Source organism: Aulonocara stuartgranti, assembly GCF_965226115.1.
Source record: "Aulonocara stuartgranti genome assembly, chromosome: 17".
Taxonomy (NCBI): Eukaryota; Metazoa; Chordata; class Actinopteri; order Cichliformes; family Cichlidae; genus Aulonocara; species Aulonocara stuartgranti.
Window position 1 is genome coordinate 18,587,919 of NC_138953.1, and position 23,951 is coordinate 18,611,869.

Below are 23,951 nucleotides of genomic sequence, written 5' to 3' on the forward strand. Positions count from 1 at the left end.
CACACACACACACACACACACACACACACACACACACACACACACACACACACACACACACACACACACACACACACACACACACACACACACACACACACACACAGTGGTCCCTCGCTATAACGCGGTTCACCTTTCGCTGTTTACCGGATTTTTTTGTGTGCAATTTTGCATGCTTTTTTTTTCTTACAGCGCATTGTGTTCTGCATCCTGATTGGCTGTAGACCATTGTCAATCCATCTCGTGCCGTGTCTCCTGTACAGTACAGAATGTGTTCAGCTTGTCAAATTTACATAAATCTTTGATCGCTAGCAGTGTGACTCTGAAGTGCTGTACTGTAATTTTGTAGGTTTTCTGCCCAGCAAACACAACAATGTCGACAAAATGTTTTGCATCATCAAAGGCAACCGCCATACCAACCGCAAACCTCGTTTACTTGCATTTGAGTTCATCTTTTCATTTCTTCACATCTTCTAGCAGCTTCAGAGTGTAGGGATTCATGCATTTTCATTTACACGACTGTTTTCTGAGGGGAGACACAAATCCCTTTTTGTGAGGACAACATCATAAAAGCATAGTCACAAAAATCACAGCATAAAAATCTGATAAATCAAACATGCAGGTGGATCACCTGCTGAGGTGAGCATCTCACAGCTGTTTCTTTTTCATTTGCATATTCTGAACCACAACAACTCTGCAGATTATTTCTGTGTATGACACTAAGACACTTGCAGTTATGTATGCATCAATTTGAATTGGTGTAAAGTCTGTGCTCATCACTGTGTTGTTTTGAATTTGAGCGCCACACAGTGGAATGTAGAACTGAGCCAACACAATTTTTGACTTAAAAGTAATGAAAACTAGTCATAAGAACAGCCTTTAGTAAATATTTTTCTTACGAATTCTTAAATTTTAAATGAATGTTTTTTTAATTAACAATTAAAAAAGATTTTTTCTTTTTTTTTTTACTTTTTTGTAAAAGTCAACAAAATTGCTCTAAAATATGTGAATGTTTGTGGTTATTGATCTACATTTTAATGGCAACATATAAGAAGTTTATATATTTTTTAATGATAATCCATGTGTATGTGTGGGGTTGTATTATGGCGATGTAGCCACTGGATGTGAGCGTTGAGCTACTAAATGTTAAAAACTGGCTGTGTGAAACTTTTATTTAAGAAAAAAAATAACCTCTTTTTATTTGTTTCATTCATTTATTCATTTGTCTGTAACTGTTTTGTTAAACTTTTTGTAGTCCTTTGTTTACTTCGTTGTTGCTTAGTAAAATGTTGCAAAATTGATTAGGACTAAATAAATAAATAAACTGCACTTGACCTGTCCAATTAAAAATTGTGAATCTATTTTAAATGCTATAAAAATGTAGTTTAAGAATAATTCTGAAACAATGAGTTATGCACAGTAATGCTATTAATACTAACAAGAAGAATAATTTATACGTTCATATTTTTATCGTTGTGTGTAACCTATGTCTGAGATAAAAGTTGTAATTTCTTGTTTTTACGTGACGGTGTTTTGCCGTTAAACTCCGGGCTTCGTTGTAATGTTTCGTCACGACTGCTGGGGGCAGTGAGGAGCCGTGTGGCCTGAGGACAGCCAGGATTTAGAGCGCAGAAGAAGAAGTCTGTGTTCCACGTGAGCTGGTCAGCATGGCACCTCCGGGAGGAATAAACAAACCGAAAACTGTAAGAAATCCTGTTTTTCCTTCTGTTAGTCGGTTGGAGCCGAGGGCACATTCAGGAAACAATAACGAGTCAGACAGATGTTAAAGTTTTGTTCACACCCCCCTACAGTTATAGTAATGAATCAGTCCTTTGAGACAGTTTCCTCTCCAGTATTGTCAGTTGCGGGAAGTCGAATATAGCCTTAAAACATTTTGAGGAATTGTTTTAAATGTGTTGGTGCAATCCCTTTGTTAGTGGAGCGCATTGTAACTTCAGGAAACTGGGACACCCTGTGGACGGCAAGTAAACTGCATCGATCGAAACGTCACGAGACAAACAACAGCTACAGCTCTAAGAAGAATAGATTATACAGTAACCGGAAGCAGCAAAGGTGCTCTAATGGCTTAAATTATTATTTTTATGGCTGTTAATTTCTAACATGGCAGATGCACAGCTGCAGGTTTTAAACTTTGAAGTAATCGTTAGTATGTTCAGGTCTTTCTTCCACAGCCTGGTGGAGAAATCCTTTTAAGCCATCAATGGACAGTTACGTTTTCCAAGCGGGTCACGTGAGAAACCGTGTCTGTTGTGGAGCTAAACTCAGTTCTGGTCAATGGTACTTTTCTCTCTTTATAAACTGACGCTGGTGTTACAATCAGTCTGTGAAAACAGTAAAAAGTGCAGTAAAACAACAACAACAACATGTTAAGATTATTTAAGCTAAACTGCCAGAAAAGTGAGCCCTGCTACAGGCTGGCGACTATTCCAGGTGTACCTCACCTCTCACCCTATGGTAGCTGTGATTGGCTCCAGCCCCCCTTCCAACCCCACGACCTGGAATTAGATAAGTGAAAGAATATGGATGAATGAATGCCAGGAATAAAAACAAAAAAACTATATGTGCTGTTGTTACTGTGTTCGTAGTTTGAATACTTCATCTGCAGTTTGCAGTTCTCTCACTGAAAAAAAAGAACTGATCATCTGTTTACGGCTTCATATGCATATTACTTGAGAGTTGTCTGCCATATTAAATGTGATACAACCACAAATCACTTGTGGAAGACTCACTCTACTGTGGCAACCATGTCCAGTGTCTATGATCAAGATCAGCGGTCCCCATTTACAGGAAAATGGAAAGTTTTTAAAACTCTGTTGGTTTCCAGTGTAGCTGCTAACACTTTAAACCTAACTTTGTGGTTTCAGTTTAAATCGGCTGCAAGACACATACTGATTTATTTACCACCTGCTTCAAGATTACATTAAATGCATCAATAACAAACTGTGGCTGTGTCTTGATTACATTGGGTTATGTACATCACTCTCTGCTGCAGATGTTTCATAAACACAACCTGTTGGGTCGTTTCTCTGTAGCTTTTCTTGTGTGATAAAGTGTGACTGAAGTAGATGGAGCTCAGTGAAAAGAAACACTTATTACTATGTCCTCAGAATGTCAACTCCAACTTTCAGAACAAAATATCCCACAGAGCATTTTTCGCCCAGTTCTCATCTACCCCTGATTTAGATTCTAACCGTCAGTTTCAGATCTGCATTGTCTCTGAGTTTAAGTTGTTTGAGTCAGCTAATTCAAAGAAAGCCTGGATATGTTTCAGCTGTTGTTGTTTGTTCCTTCATATCTGATGAGGAGCTCTAAACACTCGAGTGTTTCTGCCTTCCTTGAACGTGTCGTGGTTCTCTTGCAGGAGTTGGGGAAGAAGCTTTTCAAGCGCCGGCGAGTTCTGAGCCGTGAGAAGAGGAAGCGGCATCAGATCGTGGGAGCTGTGGTGGATGAAGGTCTCATCACCATCCATCACCTGAAGAAGAGAAGGTGAGTGTCAGCTGACCCCCTCCTTCCTCCACCTTCTCATGGCCGCAGCGCGTTGTGACATTTTCTGTCCCATCAGGACGAGTCCGAGAGCCAACATCACGCTGTCAGGGAAGAAGAAGAGGAAGCTGATTAAACAGCTGCAACACCAGCAGAAGGAGAAGGCCACTATGGAAGGTAAAGAGTGCCAAACCTTCTGACTGACTCTCTCCTTAAGTGTTTTCAGCATCTCTCAGGTACTTCAGTCGGTGTTAGTGTGCGGCTCTGGTTTCCAGACCTGTGTGGTCCACTAAGCTTTAGACCTAAACATATGAAAGACCAGTTGGGATTGCTCCGTTTATTACTTTACATTAATTAATCTTATTTTGAATTTGGGCATGGATGAAAATTTACATACGCTCTGGGTGTTTATGGAAAAATTGGAAAAATGTAACATCCCAAGAACAAAACTCTCATGCAGTCATAAGATAACCTTAACAAATAGGTAAAGCATTTGGGATGCATTGTTTTTATTATTTCCAGTCTTCGTAATTTATCTCTTCTTGGAAAACTGCAGACTGTGGCAATGCAAAATTATGAAAGTTTTGACTTTTCATTGAAACTCAAATGCATATTGTCCACTCTGCCTCAAAGGCTTAAAGACATCCACGTGGCAACATTGAACGCTAGTCATAGCGCCACCTAATGGCAGCAAGACGTCAGTTTTAGCTGATTGATATGACATTATCACCAGTGTTGGGAAGGTTACTTTTAAAATGTATTCCACTACAGATTACAGAATACATGCCCCAAAATGTATTTTGTAATGTATTCCGTTACGTTACTCAATGAGAGTAACGTATTCTGAATACTTTGGATTATTTAATATATTATCATGCTTTTTATAACTACATTAATGTACTATTGCTGTGTGATTTATTACTAGTACTGAAGGTTACTCGCCAAACCAATACCAACTACATTTTTAAATCCTAATATAAAATGAGTAACAGTAGGTGGACATTAGGTAAGGCTGCACTTTTTGCAGCGATCTTGTATAGAAAACTATACGGCATCCATCCCACTTTGGATGGAGCAGCTCTCATTTCTAGAAATATGGACAAATTTATTAAACCCCCCAAAATATGACTATCCAGAGTTGGGACCAGGAAGCAGAGTTGCAGTCTTACACGCTTCTCTGCAGCTTCTCTCCTCCTGCTACCCCCCCAAAAACCCATCTCCATAGAGACTGTGTCGGCTCCCAAACAGACAAAAAACAAACTAAAAACCAGCAACAAACAACTTAAACATAAACAATTACAAAGAAAGAACAACAAAGTATCCACATCTGAACCAAAGAGTAAAACAGTGAAATGTGGATTATTAAATATTAGGTCTCTCTCCTCCAAGTCTCTGTTAGTACATGACTTAATAATTGATCAACAAATTGATTTACTCTACCTTACAGAAACCTGGTTGCAGCAGGATGATTATGTTAGTTTAAATGAATCAACACCCCCGAGTCATTCTAACTACCAGAAATCTCGAAGCACAGGCCGAGGGGGCGGTGTGGCAGCAATTTTTCACACCAGCCTATTAATTAATGAAAGACCAAGACAGACTTTTAATTCATTTGAAAGCCTGATGCTTAGCCTCGTCCACCCCAGCTGTAAAACTCAGAAACCAGTCTTACTTGTTATCATCTATCGTCCACCTGGGCCTTACACAGAGTTTCTGTCTGATTTCTCAGACTTTATATCTAATTTAGTTCTGAGCTCAGATAAAATAATTATTGTGGGTGATTTTAACATCCATGTAGATGCTAAAAATGACAGCCTCAACATGGCATTTAATCTGTTATTAGACTCAATTGGCTTCTCTCAAAATGTAAAAGAACCCACCCACCACTTTAATCACACTCAAATCTTGTTTTAACATATGGCATAGAAACTGAACATTTAACAGTGTTTCCTGAAAACCCTCTCCTGTCTGATCATTTCCTGATAACATTTACATTTACAATAATTGATTACACAGCGGTGGAGAGTAGACTTTATCAAAGTAGATGTCTTTCTGAAAGCACTGTAACTAAGTTTAAGAATATAATCCACCCACTGTTATCATCTTCAATGACCTGTACCAACATAGAGCAGAGCAGCTATCTGAACACTACCCCAACAGAGGTCGATTATCTTGTTAATAATTTCACCTCCTCACTACATATGACTCTGGATACTGTAGCTCCTGTGAAAACTAAGGTCTCTAATCAGAAGTACCTGACTCTGTGGTATAATTCTCAAACACGTACCCTAAAGCAGATAACTCGTAATCTGGAGAGGAAATGGCGTGTCACAAATTTAGAGGATCATCATTTAGCCTGGAGAAATAGTTTGCTGCTTTATAAGAAAGCCCTCCGCAAAGCCAGAACATCTTACTATTCATCACTGATTGAAGAAAATAAGAACAACCCCAGATTTCTCTTCAGCACTGTAGCCAGGCTGACAAAAAGTCAGAGCTCTTTTGAGCCAACAATCCCTTTAACGTTAACTAGTAATGACTTCATGAACTTCTTCACAAATAAAATCTTTATCATTAGAGAAAAAATTACCAGTAATCATCCCACAGATGTAATATTATCTACAGCTACTCTTAGTACCATTGATGTTAAGTTAGACTCTTTTTCTCTAATTGATCTTTCTGAGTTAACTTCAATAATTACTTCCTCCAAACCATCAACGTGTCTTTTAGACCCCATTCCTACAAAACTGCTCAAAGAAGTCCTGCCATTAATTAATTCTTCGATCTTAAATATGATCAACCTATCTCTAATGATCGGCTATGTACCACAGGCCTTCAAGCTAGCTGTAGTTAAACCTTTACTCAAAAAGCCATCTCTAGACCCAGCAGTCTTAGCTAATTATAGGCCAATCTCCAACCTTCCTTTCATATCAAAAATCCTTGAAAGAGTAGTTGTCAAACAGCTAACAGATCATCTGCAGAGGAATGGTTTATTTGAAGAGTTTCAGTCAGGTTTCAGAGCTCATCACAGCACAGAAACAGCTTTAGTGAAGGTTACAAATGATCTTCTTATGGCCTCTGACAGTGGACTCATCTCTGTGCTTGTCCTGCTAGACCTTAGTGCAGCATTCGATACTGTCGACCATAATATCCTATTAGAGCGATTAGAACATGCTGCAGGTATTACAGGTACTGCACTGCAGTGGTTTGTATCATATCTATCTAATAGACTCCAATTTGTGCATGTAAATGGAGAGTCCTCTTCACACACTGAGGTTAATTATGGAGTTCCACAGGGTTCAGTGCTAGGACCAATTCTGTTTACATTATACATGCTTCCCTTAGGCAGCATCATTAGAAGACATAGCATACATTTTCACTGCTATGCAGATGACACCCAGCTCTATCTGTCCATGAAGCCAGATAACACACACCAATTAGTTAAACTGCAGGAATGTCTTAAAGACATAAAGACCTGGATGGCCGCTAACTTTCTGCTTCTTAATTCAGATAAAACTGAGGTTATTGTACTCGGCCCTGAAAAGCCTAGAAATATGGTATCTAACCAGATTCTTACTCTGGATGGCATTACCTTGGCCTCCAGTAAGGCGGTGAGGAACCTTGGAGTCATTTTTGACCAGGACATGTCCTTCAATGCACATATTAAACAAATATGTAAGACTGCGTTCTTCCATTTGCGCAACATCTCTAAAATTAGAAATATCCTGTCTCAGAGTGACGCTGAAAAACTAGTTCATGCATTTATTACTTCCAGGCTGGACTACTGTAATTCATTATTATCAGGATGTCCAAAAAACTCACTGAAAAGCCTTCAGCTAATCCAAAATGCTGCAGCAAGAGTACTGACAGGGACTAGAAAGAGAGAGCATATTTCTCCTGTTTTGGCTTCCCTTCATTGGCTTCCTGTTAAATCTAGAATTGAATTCAAAATCCTGCTCCTCACATACAAGGTCTTAAATAATCAGGCCCCATCTTATCTTAATGACCTTGTAGTACCATATCACCCTATTAGAGCACTTTGCTCTCGCTCTGCAGGCCTACTTGTTGTTCCTAGAGTATTTAAAAGTAGAATGGGAGGGAGAGCCTTCAGCTTTCAGGCCCCTCTTCTGTAGAACCAGCTTCCAGTTTGGATTCAGGAGACAGACACTATCTCTACTTTTAAGATTAAGCTTAAAACTTTCCTTTTTGCTAAAGCATATAGTTAGGGCTGGACCAGGTGACCCTGAATCCTCCTTTAGTTATGCTGCAATAGACGTAGGCTGCCGGGGGATTCCCATGATGCATTTAGTTTTTCCTTTCCAGTCACCTTTCTCACTCACTATGTATTAACAGACCTCTCTGCATTGAATCATATCTGTTATTAACCTCTGTCTCTCTTCCACAGCATGTCTTTTATCCTGCCTTCCTTCTCTCACCCCAACCGGTTGCAGCAGATGGCCGCCCCTCCCTGAGCCTGGTTCTGCCGGAGGTTTCTTCCTGTTAAAAGGGAGTTTTTCCTTCCCACTGTTGCCAAAGTGCTTGCTCATAGGGGGTCATATGATTGTTGGGTTTTTCTCTGTATCTATGAAGCGCCTTGAGGCGACTTATGTTGTGATTTGGCGCTATATAAATAAAATTGAATTGAATTAAACTTATTGTTTCGGAGGAAAACACGAACACGGTGTACAGTCGAGTCTTAATAGCTTACTTACAACTGGGCTCGTCAGGCACTGTTTTTGGCTGCTGTGGTTATTGTTATATTTACATGCTTCCAGCTCCTGTTTCTGCTTGGTGACAACTCGTACTTTCGATTCTCCTTTTTCTCCCTCCCTCGCGCTCACAGACACATAACGGGTATGACAGTCCATTCTCCCTGCAGCACTACACTGCCCATGAGGCTACATTCTTTAGGGCTATGCCTTTAACACTCTGGCTATCACCTTCATATTAAATAATGTTTTGAATAATAATTACAAAAATATTTCTTCACGTCATTATGCTGGCGGCAAGTAGAGGTGACATGGGCCGTGAGACCCAGGCATTAGAGCCTCTTAATGCGTCTTTTGTTTGGGTCTCCACCGGCATGGAATTACCAAAAATAGAGAGGGCATAGCCTAACAGGTGAAATAGGACTGTACTGCTGTGTAATCCATTTATTTCAACAAAGTAACTGTATTCTGAATACCACCTTTTTAAATGGTAACTGTAACAGAATACAGTTACTCATATTTTGTATTTTAAGTACATAATGCCGGTACATGTATTATGTTACTCCCCAACACTGATTATCACTGTGTGTTCTACACGTTACATACTGACACAGATGATTAGAGAGTGAAGGTTGTTTTTTTTGGGGGGGGGGAGGTTTAACACCACATAGTGGACACAGGAAATGATGCATTTGTCCATCATCCAGTTAGATTCCACATGTTCTGCATCAAAGCTGACTGATCATCAGCTGCATTTTGTGTTGTTTTTCAACTTCTGGTGTTTTATTGATACTTTTTTATGACACTAAAATAAAATTGCTCATCATTCGTCTCTCTGTAGTGGAATCAACAGCAGCACCACAGAAGAAGCACAACACCTCATCAGCTCAGACCAAGAAGAAGAACAAGAAGGCGTCCGGATGCCAGGACGATGTAGAGATGGTGGATGTTGAATGAAGATATGTCTGCACTATGAGTCCCTGCTCAGACGTCCATGCCGGCGCCTCAACTTTGAGACTAATGGACAATAAGGACGTCCGTCCTGTAGTTTGTTTCTGCAGAAGAAAAAACTACAACAGTTGACATGGAAGCCCCTTTCTGCCAAAAATGTTTCCCCTCAAATATTAATTGAGCTGCTTTTATTTTAGTTGTAAATAAATCTGAATTTGTTTGAGGCTCACACTGTTTTATTTTTATTTGATCTTTTGCAGATTCTTAACCAAAACAGCTTTAATCAATCATTTAAACAAAAAACTTGAGGTTATTCTAAGTTAAATTAGTATGTTAGTGAAAAGACCAAATGTCTTCTATGGTGTAAAAGTTTTGTGAGAATTAAAAATGTAACTTCACTGGCAAAAATATGAAAAAATATGATATTGTTTTAAATTTACTATCTGAAGATATTTTTGTAATTTTTGACTAACCAAAGGCATTTTACACTTTCATTTTGTTATTTGGCAGAAATGGGTTTCCATATGTGATTGGGTTTTTATTTTATATCTCTGTTAGCGTCGCAGCACCTGCAGAGTTTGAGGGCAACATTTGGACCTGTGGTTGTTACAGCATTCATCTTGTAAGCTTGTTTAATTAAATGGGTCATGAGCTTTGACCTTTAACCTTCTGTTCCACCTAGTTCATTAAAATTTTATACATCATCAGAAGTTTCTATTCATTATTTAGATTATATAATAATTCAGATTTTTTTTAACCTTTCTTAGTTGTTGGTTCATAAATATTTGACTTATTATTTTCCTGACACAGTTTGGTAAACATTTGTGCTTGATGGGAACATCCAGGTTCAAATGTAAACTGCACATTAAAACTCATTTTGGCTCTTCAGCAGTTTATGTTGAAAGAAAATTTTGTTACAGTTTAACACAAACTATGTTCATTTTTGACACGTTATTCAAATAAAGACCTGATAAATCCTTGTTTAATTTTTGCTGACTTCTGTTTTTTTATTGGGAAATAACATCATAGGTTTCCATGCTTAAAGGTATTGTGCTTTGTTTTGTTTTTTTACGTATGTCACTATTTGTGTTTTCTGACATACTTTGATGAGCTTCCATATGTCAAGTCATGTTTTAATAAGTTTTTCTAGGTGGTTAATTCGGGTTTATTTTAAGAAATGTTTTCTCTCATGAGTTCTATGAACTGTGTATAAAAATATATACAATTAAATGTTTTCAGAATTAATGAGCCTCCATAGTTCTGATATACTTTATTTATTTATTTATTGGAGAGTTGTTTATAAACGTTTTGTCTTTTTGACCTTTTAGTAAGTCCAAACATTTAGTCCAGTTAATTCTAGATGTTTGTGTTCATCATTGCGATTCAATTATTATCAAAGGGCTTTAATGGGTTTCCAAACTTATTAAAAATTAAATAATATTGTTTTAAATATTAATATGTCCCCATATTCTTAAGAAAGATAGATAGATAATAAAATGTTTTCAGAAAGCTCCAGGGAGTTCTCATTATTTGTTTTTACTTATAGGGTTGTATTGCGCTTCCATTTAAGTCCATTCATCCATCCATTGTGTACCCCACCCCATAACAGCTGTAACTGGCACTAGCCCTCCACAACCAGGTTTTTTTTTTTCTTTTATCTAATTTTTTTATTTTTGATCTTTAATGCACTTCCATGATTTTGATATTAGGTTCAGTTTTGTTTTACTTTTTCATTTTATTTGAAGGCTTCAAATAAGCTTACATTATCTATTTTTATTTACTATTTATACATCCCATTAGTTGTATTTTTTTCAGGGGGGTATATTGGGCTTCCGTATGTTTCAAAATTTGTTGTCCAGATTTTGACTTACTGCAATTGTTTTATTTATTATTTAAGTTCTAATGTCTTTATGGGCTTCCATAAATTCAGTCGAATTTACACCTATGTTGTTTTTGTAATGTTTTAGAGGCGTTAATGGTCTTCCATACATGTTGGAGGTTTTATAAACTATTGATCCGCTTCACGCTGGCATCCTTTCTCTCAGATGTTTTGTTCATGATCAGATTTAATTATTGATGAGGCTCCGTATGGAGCTCTTATATAAACTGTGTCTTTATTGAAACATCTGAAGCTCTTTGTGTCCGGTTTCTCCGGCTGTTTCTCTGATATTTTTCCGGCTTTTTGGAAGAACATCAGACGGCAGTGAGCCTCAGATTGGGGATGCAGGCTCCTTCCCTCCCCCTACCAGAGGACAAAGACTAAAATGGGTCAGACTCAGGAGACAAGCAGCAGATCCTCCGCACCAGCCATCATGTAACGTCCTCCATCCTCTGCAGGCGGAGAACAGCCGGGTTCGTTATTAAGACAACAGAAACGCGTCCTCTGCCTTCTTTTTGTTTGAGCATCATGTCCTGTCGGGACGGCTGAGGCTTCTTACTGGAACTAAGCTGGTTTGAACAAACACCGACTCATCACATCACATCGCACTGACCGCCGGAGGGACGATGGAGGCGGCGCCGAGGTAATCTGTGTCCCCGCTGACCGCTCAGGTAACAAAACGCATTTCGGCCGCTTCGTGTCCCAATTAGGCTCCATTACCGCACCAGTAAAACCAGTACAGGGCAGGTTTGAAGGGCAGGTGCTGTGTGCAGCAACACATTAGCTTCGTGCTAAGACTCCAGCTTATAGATGCGGTCATGTGTGCAGCGCATTTCATTTATTACACACTTTATTACAGATTTTTGGCCTTGAGCTCAGGCTCAGCCCGGGCAGGTGCTCTCAAGTTCTTATTATCCAAAAGGAGCTGAGAGAACAACAGCTGCAGTTCTTCTGACGTCCAGCAGGGGCTCCACAGAGTCAGTCCCCATAGACTCCCATGTTATAAATTGACGTTTATTTCCTCTCTTAATAACAGCTGGGATATCTGTGTGACGTCATCCTGTGTTCTGCTTTTGATGTGATGTATGGATGGAGTCAGTGCCTCAATCATAGATTTTATATAAAAGATGGAATAGCTGCTGGAGCTTGAGCTTTTTCACTGTCGCAGTTTTTGGCTCATGGGCTAATGACTTGTGATTGGCAAGTCTGATTCTAATAACAGGCAAAATTTACAAAAAGATCTTTGAGTTTTATTTAGTTAAACTTGAAACTATAGTCTGAAATCAGAAAAGTATCACAGAAGTCACAGTTTTGGCTTTTTATACTGTTAATAAGGTTCAGGTTTTAGATCTCTAAAATTGGACTTTTTTATTTATTCATTTTTCAGGTAGCAACTTTTAGCCATGCAGGTAATTTACACTTAGCCCTAAACTCACTTATTTAAACTCTGTTGAAGTTTAATGTCAGACTAAAGTTTATTACAGTGAACTAAGACTAAGAAGACATTAGTTAAAAATTAAAACTACTTCTTCTCCTTTTACTTTTTTTAATGCCCGAACAGCCCCTGAGTTGTCATGTTGTCAGAGTCATGAAACCGGCTCTGTGAGGTTATTACATCACTATTCTGCTTTTACATCAATGATGCATTTTGTTAAGCTCTGTGCTAGTTTTAGTTGATTACAGCCTTATTGTACACTATAAGCATAGTGAGTTATTTTCCTGATTTAGTGGTAAGATAACTCGACAGGTTGTGAAATTGTTGTTGATTTCTTTAGGCTTTTATGTGGACATGATAGTATGTGAGGAGGCTGTATATGACATGGAAGAATACACCCCATGACATTCTTATGTTTTTAATTAACTTTGTTGCAGATTTTACGAAATTAAAGACTAAATTAAAAAACATAAAATATATAGAGATTAAACTCACCTCTAACTCTGGTTTGTTAGAATTTCTCTTTCTAAAAAAAAAAAAAAACTAATAAAATGATCACCATGACAGTCCTCCCAGATGTTACAGGAAAGGTTCATCCAAGCACCCATTAAAACGAGGACTAGCGAGATTATATACCACGTTCTGATGTGGATTTCTAAAAAGATGAAGTCATATTTGGAGTTAGTGAAGTCGAGTTAGTTGACATATAATGATGTGCTGCCTGGTGGCTACTTACAGACTCATGGTTAAGCTAGTATAACACATTAGCACAGGGAAGATGGAGAATGAGGGTTAAACTGCTGTGAGTAAAAGTTCATGCTGAGGGTTCCTGTTGAGTAGAGGACGATGCTGACATAAAAACAGGGTCATCATGTTGTCGTGAATAAGGAGCACTAATCTGTCTGATAGTGGCTCAGATAACAGCAGCTGTAAAGCTGATAGGAGAGCAGCCGTAGCAGAAAAACAGGCTAAAGTCCTGCTCTGTGGACTGTGGACCCACAGAGCTGCTGAGCATCTAAAGGAGGACTGTTCACACGGTCGGTGAGTTTCTGCTCTTAATTATTAAATACTCAAAACTCTTTATACAAACTAACATGTTAAGTAGGCTGTACATGGAAACAAGGTCCTCTTCATCTTCTGTACTTGTGCAATGGGAGCTGGATTTATTCCACCAAATCCAAACGATGATCTTTCAACTATATTTAAATTTTTGAGGACGTGGATGAGATCACAGTAAAGCAAATGTGGTAAAAAAGATGAGTGTAAATTTTGCTTATGTAGCCAAAAACACTGCGTTTTTAATGTGCTTAGCAGACACACCACAGAGAAGCATCCCAGCAGCAGCCTAAAGTCACGCCAGGTGTACTTTTTAATAGGCTCTGCATCAGGCTGCACGGAGCAGAAGTGGGAAGGAAGTGACAAACAGGAACTACAAAGTGAATTTGATGTGTTTTAGAAATAAATGCCCGCTTGCACATGACAAAAGTCAGTTGGAGACTCAATGCGAAAATGTGCACCTGGTTTACTTCCAGGATTCTCCACGAGACGCCTCAGGATGCTACAGGAAAAGTGCACACAGTATCATACTGTATAGAGTCTAATTCTAAACCTCCTCACCTGTAATGATCTTTCACATGAACATCAAGGTAGTTTGAAACAGAGGTTGAGGTTGGAGTGCACAGTGTAAGTGGTAATGGACGTGTTCTCAGAATCTTTCGATTACACCCCCCGTGAGTAAACGTGATAATCAGGATGTAGAACACTTTGTGACGTGAGATTAATGTTTACCTCATCACAGATAACACCTGAGTTAATAAGAGCTGTAAGGAGTAATATGTAATCACAGTCCTCTTTTCTACCATCTTAGCAGTATAGAAAAACTTAAATATGGTGAAATCCACCTTTAAGGGGCTTCTGATGTCCTCATCAGTCTAATCAGGGGCTCTCTAAGTTTTGATGACTTCATCGATTCGTAGATCCTTTGATTCTCTTGTGCAATATTATTTTTAAAAAGTGCTGCTAACATTTTTAGTGCTATGCAGCTGACACCCAGCTGTATTTAACCATGAAACAAATCAGCTAGTTAAATTACAGGCATGACTTAAAGGCCTGGATGACAAAACTGAGGTTATGGTACTCGACTCTATCTTTAAAAAAATGGTGTCTAACTAGATGTTTACTCTGGATGGAGTCCAGCAACACTGTCAGGAACCTCTGAGCCATTCTTAATCAAGACATATAGGACTGCTGTGTGGACATAAATTTTCTTTTTTTCTTTTTTTTGTGGGGGGGGGGGGGGGGGGGTAGCTTTTATTGCAGTAAAACAATGGCGAAAAGACAGGAACACTACGACAACTACAAGACATGCAGCAAAAAGCCTTGGGGCACATTTAAACCCAGGTCTTTGCATTAGCCCCACAGGACATAGATCACCTGCTCTACCCAGTGAGCTACACACTGGTCTGGTTAAACATTAACTGTAGATAAATGTGGCATACAGTATTGGATGCAGGATGCACTTTAAAACCACTCATTGGAGATGGATCGGTTATACCCTTAAAGAATGTGATGCGGTGCGACAGGTGCATTTTATATTTGACCTGTTCTGTAAGCATCCACCTTTGAAATACACAGCTGAATGAACCTGAGCTACAACCATGTGGTGACTTGAAATAGCCTTATGAACATGTACCATTGCTGGAACAGGAAATATATATGCAGGATGTCAGGTGAAGCAGAATGGGCCCTCTTTAAGGATCTATGTCAGATTTTCAGTCACAACAATTTATGTAAAAGATTTTTGCACTTCTGTCTGTAAGCGTCAACCACTGGAGTGGAAAAATGAAACACTGAAAACATGATTCCTCTAATGCAGCGGTCCCCAACCTTTTTTGCGCCACGGACCGGTTTATGCCCGACAATATTTTCATGGACCGGCCTTTAGGTGTCGCGGATAAATACAACAGAATAAAACTAGTACTGGTACCGAAAAAAAGAAAATTTATTCATAACACACATGAAAAGACCCAGGAAAACCGAGTAAACGATAAAAACGATAACAAAATAATGCTGAAAACCGATAAAAACCCTGAAAACTATACATTTCACACCTGAGCCTCAACTCTCACGGACCGGTACGGACCGAGGCCCGGGGGTTGGGGACCGCTGCTCTAATGTTTAGCTCAGGCCCCAACAGTGCGTCAATCCCCAAAGACTCTCATATTAAATGTACAGCCTGCTGTGGTCTCTGTAGGTTTAAAGTTTCCATTATTAGAGGTGTGGCCTCTTTTCCTTTTCCTTAATTTTGATGCAGCGCTGGAATAGCTTTAGATTAGCGGTCTGAATGCTTCTTCCACCACATTTTTCTCTCTGATTCAAACATCTTTCTGACCTCGTTCAGTAGTAATCTAAAAAAAGAAGCTGCCCCGCCACCTCCTTCAGGAACAGCTTCCATTTTTAGGTTTCTATTTTCTCCACAGATCTAATTTTGCTCTCTTTGTGGTCCAAGACAGATCTGGGACTCTGAGACATCCTGACAAGGGTTTGAAGTCTCAGACAAAGTCCAAGAAAGACTTAATAAGATGTACTAAAAGGTTTGACTTAAAACAATGGTTCCAAAAAAATCCACCTGACGTTTCCTGCCCTTTTTTCTCGTTCAGTGTCATCTTGCCTCTGTTGTTCTGAGTGTTTGCTGTGAAACACTTAAAGTGATAATATTTAATAAATAAATAAATAAAATAAATAAACTTTAATAACAGTGGGTTTGTGCTCTGCAGTTCATCTCTGTGGATTTCTGCTGTCCTGCTCTGCACACCGAGGCCTTTCTGATCTGAGTACGCCCACTGCAGCCATGACCCCTCCCACCTCTGAACGACCCTTGGGGACGCTCATGCTGTTCGTTTACGCTGCTTTCACATTCATAGTGATGATATCACTTCCCGTGTCAGCACTGGAACCGGAGACGTGTTTCTCCAGGCAGCACCAGAGCGCCATAGTCGACGTCAGGCTGTCGCTAAACAGACCGACAACAGCCATGGATGCCCGGGTGGTCCACTCTGAGCGGGATTGCGTCCTCGCCTGCTGCTCAGAGGAAGTCAAACCAGGTGAGCAGAGTGAATGGGGAACATGGGGGTCAAAGGTTATGTTTTTTAAAGATATGTTTAAAAAAAACTGTGTCTGAACCATGAAGCATGAAGCATGTAGCTAAAGTAAAAGCACTCATTAGTCTATCCATAATATTATTGGATAATACTAATCCAGTTAAAGCTTTAAAATAAATGGTATGGAGTATAAAGTAATGTACTGGCATCTAAAGTCTGGTTGAAGTGGAAGCAGCATAAAATAGAAATACTGTACTTCAGTAAGAAGTACAGCTTTAAAAAGCATTACTTAAGGAAATTTACAAAAGCCAGCAGCGTCTGTAGGGACCAATTATAAATGGTGGGCTGGTGCCACCCTATGCTCATTCCATCCATTTACACCCCTGCAAAATCATCACCAGGATCTATAGAAACAACAGCAATGACTGTATGTCCAAGATACCTTTGTATAGTGCTCAGGAAAGCCTGAGAACTGAGGTCACGCTGGCCCTGGTGGTGAAAGTTTTGGGTAATTTGTGCAGATTGTAAATTTAAATATTTACCTTCAAAACCAGACATAAGAAAAATCAAAGCTTCATTAAAGGGGAGCTGCTCTTCTTGTTTCGTCATGTATACCTAATTTAGTCAGAGAAAGTATAACCCAGGTTACTGGCTTTGACGGCCACATGTAACCATCTAAAGACTATATCTGGTTTTTGGTCAGTGTTTTTTTTTTTTCCTGTAACCATCGCTACCGTGGGATATATCACAGTTTCTCTATAGTAGGCTCATCAGTCTCAAAGGTCACAGCAGACCACTATAAGCTAAAAACTGTGACTCAAAAAAGTGAAAGGAAAAAACTAACTTTGTGTTTCTGAAGGTGCTAAATGCAACATGGTGGTTTTCAACGGGAACAAACACGCTGGTGATGAGAACTGCTTCCTGTTCCACTGTCAGATAGAGCAGGACTGTCCTTTAACGAAGGCTCAGGAGGGCATCAACACCTATGACATCTACAAAGGTACGTCAGATACTCATTGTAAACACAGAAAATGACTTTAATAATGATGATTAAATGCATGATGAACAAAGACATGAGTGACCCAGCTTTGCATACATTCAGCTTCGGATTCTTGAAGATTTTTAATAAGTAAATTTAAGCCAAAACTAGAAGTATTATTGATTAGTTTAGAAAATAGTTTTCATTTTTCACCGTAGGATCTTCACTTCATTATTATTAAAAAACAAAAACAAAAGCAAAATTAATGATAATGATATTATGTTGATACCTGTGGAAGATCAGTCACGTTCATCAATTACCCTCCCCACACACATTTTTGGCTGTGCGTTCTGTGTGGAGTTTGTATGGGTTTTCTCCAGGGCTTCCTCCCACAGTCCAAAGACATGCAATTAGTGGGGTTAGGTTAATCGGTGATTCTAAATCCGGTCTTTAAGTGATGTTGTGATGAATCCTGCTTCCGGGTCCAAACTACTCTGCGTTTAATAAGGCTGTTGTGTTTTTAACGTTTTAATTAGTGCTGTCAGCGTTAATCTTGTTAAAATTACGTTAACGCCATAACCCCATTAACGCAGCAAATCTCTGTTAGCGAGTTAACGCGGATCGTCCCGTGTGTGGGGCTGCACGGCGACAACGCATTAACACGTTTAGCTCGTTAACGTGTTAGTGCCATGCAACCCCACGCACGGGGCGATCCGTGCTAACTTGCTAACAGAGATTTGCTGCGTTAATGGGGTTATGGCGTTAGAGTCATTTTAACGAGATTAATGCTGTCAGCACTAGTTTTAATGCTTTCATCTTGTTCTATATAATCCCAAAAAAGCCCCTAAAAACAGTCAGTGATCACTGTCAGCCTCTCAATTTTTATTACTGCTATTAATTTTAAAGCACAGTTTTTAAAACCTTGTGATGTAACTACAACCCAGTCAATGCAGCAGTATATTAATTACTAACCGCGTATTGTGGATGGATTATCTCAGTTGTTCTCCTGACTGAAGTTTGGTCCATTTACAGAATCCTGCCATGCGATTGCATTTATCCCTAACCATCGGGAACCCTCACGTTACCTTTTATTGAGTGGAAAAAAGTTAGTGTTCGTCCTCCAGCGTCAATGATTATATTATGCTAATATAGCTGTGTCGCTAGCGATCACCTAGTACATCATTATATACCAGCTAGTCAAGCTTCAGTAACCCAACAAAACATCCCTGCTGTTTACTTTCCTGTGATAGTAAAGGTGATAACAGAGCTGTACGTCTTAATTTGTTTTCAAAAATATCTCAGTCAGAACATGGTATATTCTATTTAGATGCTAACTCACTGCTAACTTCTAACTCCATTAAATTTCATAAATTCTATTTTCATGAATGCCTGGATGTTAAACTTAATTGTTACCCCTAGTAGAGCAGTAATGTTGATCATTTTATTACAGATGAAAGAATTTAGACAGTTTTTCAACTCTCAGTAATGCCGCAGTGATCGTTAGTCTTAGGGACCTGCAGCGTAGTTTGGGCCCAGACATAGCTAATGACGGCAGACTTAAAGACTTTAGGTGCAAATGTGATCACGACTGGTTGACTGTCTCTTCGTGTTAGCCCTTTGCATGTCTGGGATAGGCTCCAGACCCTGCCCCTGCAACCCTGAACTAGATAAGTGGAAGGGAATGGATGAATAATTAAACTCAAAATACAACTACATAGAGGTCCATAACCATAACATTAGCAAATAATATACAATGTTATCATATATGTGCATTATTGATGTCCTATTTTCAAATATCATGGTTATCATAAATATCTTCACCTGTATATAAAAGAATAATAATTTTAAATATTAATGTGTCAAATTTCCTGTATCATGAAAGATAATTAACAAGCACCTGAACAAACATTTTAAATGATGGGGTATATTTTATGTCATGGAGTTTTTTCCCCAGAGAGTTAACAGACAGTATGGTTCTTTCACAGAAGGCATGTAGTTAAGGCTCCAGTGAGATTTGAACTCACGACCCCTGGTTTACAAGACCAGTGCTCTAACCCCTGAGCTATGGAGCCCTATATGTCAGTGTGAGACACACCTGTAATATGTGACATACCACTAAACCCAAACCGTTCATGAATGGTTGTTACCAAATTGGATCAAATGTCAGTATAATTGTTTTTTAGCCTTCTAAAACTCACTTTTTCTTGTTTGTGTTGAATTTTGGATGATTGTGGATTTTTGCTGCCCCCTGCTGACCAAACAATTCTATACAAATCTTTAAGTTTATGTCTTTGTGTTTTCTTTCCTGCACAGGTTTACTTCATCCAACCACTGTGAGACCTCCCACCACTACCACCATCACAACCACCACCACACTGGCACCAACTACGCCAACAACTGCACAACCAACAACCCCAAAAAGTATAACAACAACAATGCCACCAACCACTATCACAATGACAACAACCACTACCACAACACAACCGACAACCACTACCTTACCATCAACCACAACCTCAACCCCTACCTCCACCTCCACCCCCACCCCCACACCTCCACCCATCATCATAATTGCCACAATGGCAGCAGTGACCTCATCACCCACCACTGCAAAAGCATCACCTCTTTCCACCACCTCCATAAAAAAGCCTAACAAAACCACCAAAAAGCAAACTAAAACCAGGAAAGGAAAAATTCATCCTATCAGCATCACCACCACCCAGCCAACTCATACTTCAACTCCCACCACAACCCCAAACACCACCCCCACCACCACTCCAACCACCTCACTTCCTGTTGTAACAATGAACAAGGAGGCCAAATACAGAACTACCGAAAAACTTCAGCCAAACACTGAAACCACCACGACCACGACTACAACACTTCCAACCACCACAACACCTCTAACCACCACACTTTCAACTACCACAACTACCACAACAACCACAACCACACCTCCAACCACCACCACTACTATTCCGTCAACTACCACCACAAACCCCCCTACTCCTCCTTCAACAACCACAACAACAACTACCACCACCACCACCACCACTGAGGCGCCCACCACCAGGACAACGCCCGCGGCGACTCTTTTAATTGTCCCCAAAGGTGCTGTTCAGTCTGACCACATCCTCCAGAATTCAAGTGCTGCCAGAGGCAAAGGGATAGCAGCACATGGAGCAATGAAAAGCGGCATGGTGGCATTTGTGGTGCTGGTGCTTGCCATCCTCACAATGGCCCTCGCCATTGGAGGCCGCAAAGCAATGGAGTCTTTCGACAGACGCCACTACACGAGACTGGAACTCAATGATCTGCACTACGAGGTGTGACAAGGAAAACGTTACAAGGACGGAAGCCCAGAGGGGCAGTGAGATTTATTGAATTTATTCAATTAGTTTAATAGCACAAAGTTACATAATAATGGAGCACCTACATCACCTCCTGAAAGGTTTGTCATACTGTGGAGAACACTGGATTGTGATTGGCCGGAGAGTACACATAATATTTCGTTTCTTTGCATTTAAAACAGCTGTCACTTTTTGATCTTCTAAAAAATAGCGCACTGCTTTGCTAGCAACATTTTTTTCTGTTGTTTTTAACACCCAAACCACCAATGTTATGTAAAAGATAGACACAGATATTGATATTACCTGTTGGTTTGTGACCATTGCCATGTTGCTATTTTAAAACTGGAGGCAAGCTGAAAGAGAAACCAAGGGGTGCTGTGTGTTCATACTTTAGTAACTTTTTTCTAAGTAGAGAAATTATGGCCTCCATGCTGTTTCAGCTAGCACTATCTAAAACTCATGAGTGCCATTTCAATTAACATCTGAAAACAAAATTTCCTGCATATGTTTGGGTTTTGACAGAGATCATTTTAAAAAAGATTGGTCATAAGACCAATTTTGAGGAAAGAAAAACCCTGTAAAAGCTAAGCTAAGCTGGCTTAGCTAGCTGAACTTTATGTTTATAACAATAGTGAACAAACTCCGCCCATTCCAGAGTTTCTAACAAAGAAGTCATTCAACAAACTCACCAGTCACATGATTTTTAAAGTCTTCACTGTTGATTATTTCAGCTTTATTCACCTTAAGTGACCATGTCCATCTTTTATATACAGTCAGTAGGTAAAGTACAAAGATGACAACCTCATTCCATTTCAGACTCCGCCTCCTTAAACTCATCACAGACCAATCATGGACTTCATACCTTAATTTTTCTGTTATTGGTGTTAACAAAAGAAAAAGATGGTAGACTTATATTGAAAAATTCTCACAATGAAGACAAAATATCTCTTAATTTAAAAACTATTCTTAGAATTTATTTGAGGTGTTTTTGTTTTGTGAAAAAAAAATCAAACTTTGAGATATTTTTTGGGCTTTTATGTTTTTAGATTATTTGACTTCTCATGAGACAAATTCCTCAGTTGTTACTTGATCTTTTTAAGTCTTGTGCAACAAGTGATAGTGCAACTTTGAAGCAGCCTTCAGACTTTAGGCGGTAACACTGCCCTTCTGTGGCCTCTCAGATCACATAATGAACTCAGAGTTCTGCTGGGAAGCTCATTGGTCCAAAACTTCAGCTGACGATGGAACAAAGAACAAACAGCAATATTTTTACTCGTAGAAACTCAGGAAGCTTCTGAAGTGGACTGGCGAGAAGAAACTCTATACAAGCGGACTCTGATTCAGATTCTGGCCTTCTTCTGATTCGCCGTGGGGTCGCGGGGCCCTTTGTGTATACACCTGCATGTCTTCTTCCTCCCACACGCTTCAGCCATACGAGCCTGTGATTGCTTCTTAAATCACCTGACCGGTGTAGATGTCAGACTCACTCTCTCACTGTGGTGTTTTTGTATTTTGTATTTCACATGTGGATAAATATTCAAACGATGGATGCAATCCTTTGAAAATCGATGCACTATTGTATCCTGTTTTTTTGTTTTTTTTAATGACTATGATCTGCTGATTTTTTTTCATAAGTAAGAGGACACTTGCTGCGCACTATTTTCCTATAATGACGTTTGTATTGTACTGGATGTGCAGAAACGAGACTGCTATAGCGTCACTTCACCACCAGGTGGCAGCAGCAGCAGTCCGATAAACTGAAGCTGCACCAATAAGGCGTTTTCACTGATACTGCTCTGATTTTTACTTTGATTGTCTAATTAATAATTACATGGATGGTAATAGTTTGGTCTTGTTTTGTGAAGTGATGCTTTTGCATAAGTTTGAACTTTGATGTTTCGTTCTTGTAAGGATTAAAAAACTGTTGATTTTTGAAAAGTATCTGAGTCTGCAGATTTATTTTTGCTTGAGTGTGTTTGATTTTAAATAGAACCACTGTGATTTTTTATCGTCTGGGTGATCTACCAACAAATAATCAAAATTAATCTTGTAAAGTTGTTCCAAATTAAATAAAATTTCACATTTATCACAGCATCACATTTATTACTGTTCTGTATTAACCAAACTGGGAGCAGGTTCATTACAGCAACAAAAATAATCAGCCTGAGTCTGAGAAAAGTTTCCACCTGACCCATCTGTTTTTTAAATCTACAAAAACTTAAATATATGTCATGGAGCCATGCATGCTGGGATATAATGCATGCTTCATATAATGTGTATTTTCAGAGTAACTTGCTGTCACAGTTAAGATTTATCTAACTTGTATTATAAGTTTTTGAGTATTTTTACTTCTTTCAGGGCTGAAAAAAAACCCCACATTTCATCTCTGTTAAAAACTGCAAACAAACTCCCAAAGGTCTCAGCCTTATGTTAGTGCAGATTTCTCATAAACTTGAGTTTTTGGTCGATGCTGTTCTTGATCAAGCTTCTTTTCTATCATGTCCAGCTGAGCTCCAACTTTGGACAAATTCTTGGTGCAGGTTAAACAGTTGAGAATTGTTTGAGAATTCCTCAAAATTTCAAGTTTTTATATTTTCACTTTTCCAGATATATTTATGTATGCTGCACAAAAATTATTTTGAAGAAGGTTAAATGTTTTTTTATGATTTAGTGAAGAACAGTCATAAGCATTTCACAAGTTTCAAAGACTTTTATTGGCCATAAATATGGCACAGGGCTAATATGTATGCAAAAAGTTAGCGTTTACAGGGTCGACCCTTCTGTCTGTCAGTTTCTGGGCCCAAGATGGTGATCCTCCTGCTTTATCACGGTTCCAAGATTATCACTATTCGACTCAAAAACTAGCATAAAAAAATCCTCAGACTGATGATCTTCCAGGATGTCTTTTGTCTTGTGGTAACTAAGAGGCTTCGAGATCATCAAATAAACATTTTGGATCCTTGGCCAGGAAGCTTCCCAAACTTCACATCAAGAATCTTTGCTTAGCACTGTAATATTTACTATAGTGGACTTAAATCATATATTAT

The 23,951-nt window shown here is 39.1% G+C and overlaps 2 protein-coding genes across 4 annotated transcripts; both read left to right on the forward strand.

Annotated features, from left to right (window-relative positions):
• The first annotated feature begins 1,594 nt into the window (after positions 1–1,594).
• On the forward strand, positions 1,595–10,147 carry c4h11orf98 (chromosome 4 C11orf98 homolog). Of its 2 annotated transcripts, XR_014272151.1 has the most exons (5): positions 1,595–1,703; positions 3,383–3,507; positions 3,584–3,681; positions 7,907–8,355; positions 9,052–9,151. XR_014272151.1 is itself a non-coding variant. In XM_082509924.1 (4 exons), the coding sequence occupies exons 1-4, from the start codon at positions 1,668–1,670 to the stop codon at positions 9,165–9,167; spliced, it is 375 nt and encodes a 124-aa protein (XP_082366050.1). In that variant the 5' UTR covers positions 1,596–1,667; the 3' UTR covers positions 9,168–10,147. The 2 variants fall into 2 exon arrangements, 1 of the variants encoding a protein (XP_082366050.1); XM_082509924.1 differs by lacking the exon at positions 7,907–8,355 and having other exon boundaries at positions 1,596–1,703; positions 9,052–10,147.
• A 626-nt stretch (positions 10,148–10,773) lies between these two features.
• mansc1 (MANSC domain containing 1) lies at positions 10,774–22,839 on the forward strand. 2 transcript variants are annotated; one of them, XM_082510036.1, is made up of 5 exons: positions 10,774–10,800; positions 11,351–11,711; positions 16,252–16,578; positions 17,435–17,575; positions 19,868–22,839. In XM_082510036.1, the coding sequence occupies exons 3-5, from the start codon at positions 16,326–16,328 to the stop codon at positions 20,884–20,886; spliced, it is 1,413 nt and encodes a 470-aa protein (XP_082366162.1). In that variant the 5' UTR covers positions 10,774–10,800; positions 11,351–11,711; positions 16,252–16,325; the 3' UTR covers positions 20,887–22,839. The 2 variants fall into 2 exon arrangements, with proteins under 2 accessions (XP_082366162.1, XP_082366163.1); XM_082510037.1 differs by lacking the exon at positions 10,774–10,800 and having other exon boundaries at positions 11,187–11,683.
• Positions 22,840–23,951: the final 1,112 nt, after the last annotated feature.

Bases quoted from the DNA above. Each gene is read 5' to 3' on its own strand.
- mansc1 (XM_082510036.1), top strand. From the start codon at position 16,326: ATGACCCCTCCCACCTCTGAACGACCCTTGGGGACGCTCATGCTGTTC. The intron at 16,579-17,434 runs GTGAGCAGAGTG...GTGTTTCTGAAG, and splicing joins CTCAGAGGAAGTCAAACCAG to GTGCTAAATGCAACATGGTG. The intron at 17,576-19,867 runs GTACGTCAGATA...TTTCCTGCACAG, and splicing joins CACCTATGACATCTACAAAG to GTTTACTTCATCCAACCACT.
- c4h11orf98 (XM_082509924.1), top strand. From the start codon at position 1,668: ATGGCACCTCCGGGAGGAATAAACAAACCGAAAACT. The intron at 1,704-3,382 runs GTAAGAAATCCT...GTTCTCTTGCAG, and splicing joins GAATAAACAAACCGAAAACT to GAGTTGGGGAAGAAGCTTTT. The intron at 3,508-3,583 runs GTGAGTGTCAGC...CTGTCCCATCAG, and splicing joins CATCACCTGAAGAAGAGAAG to GACGAGTCCGAGAGCCAACA.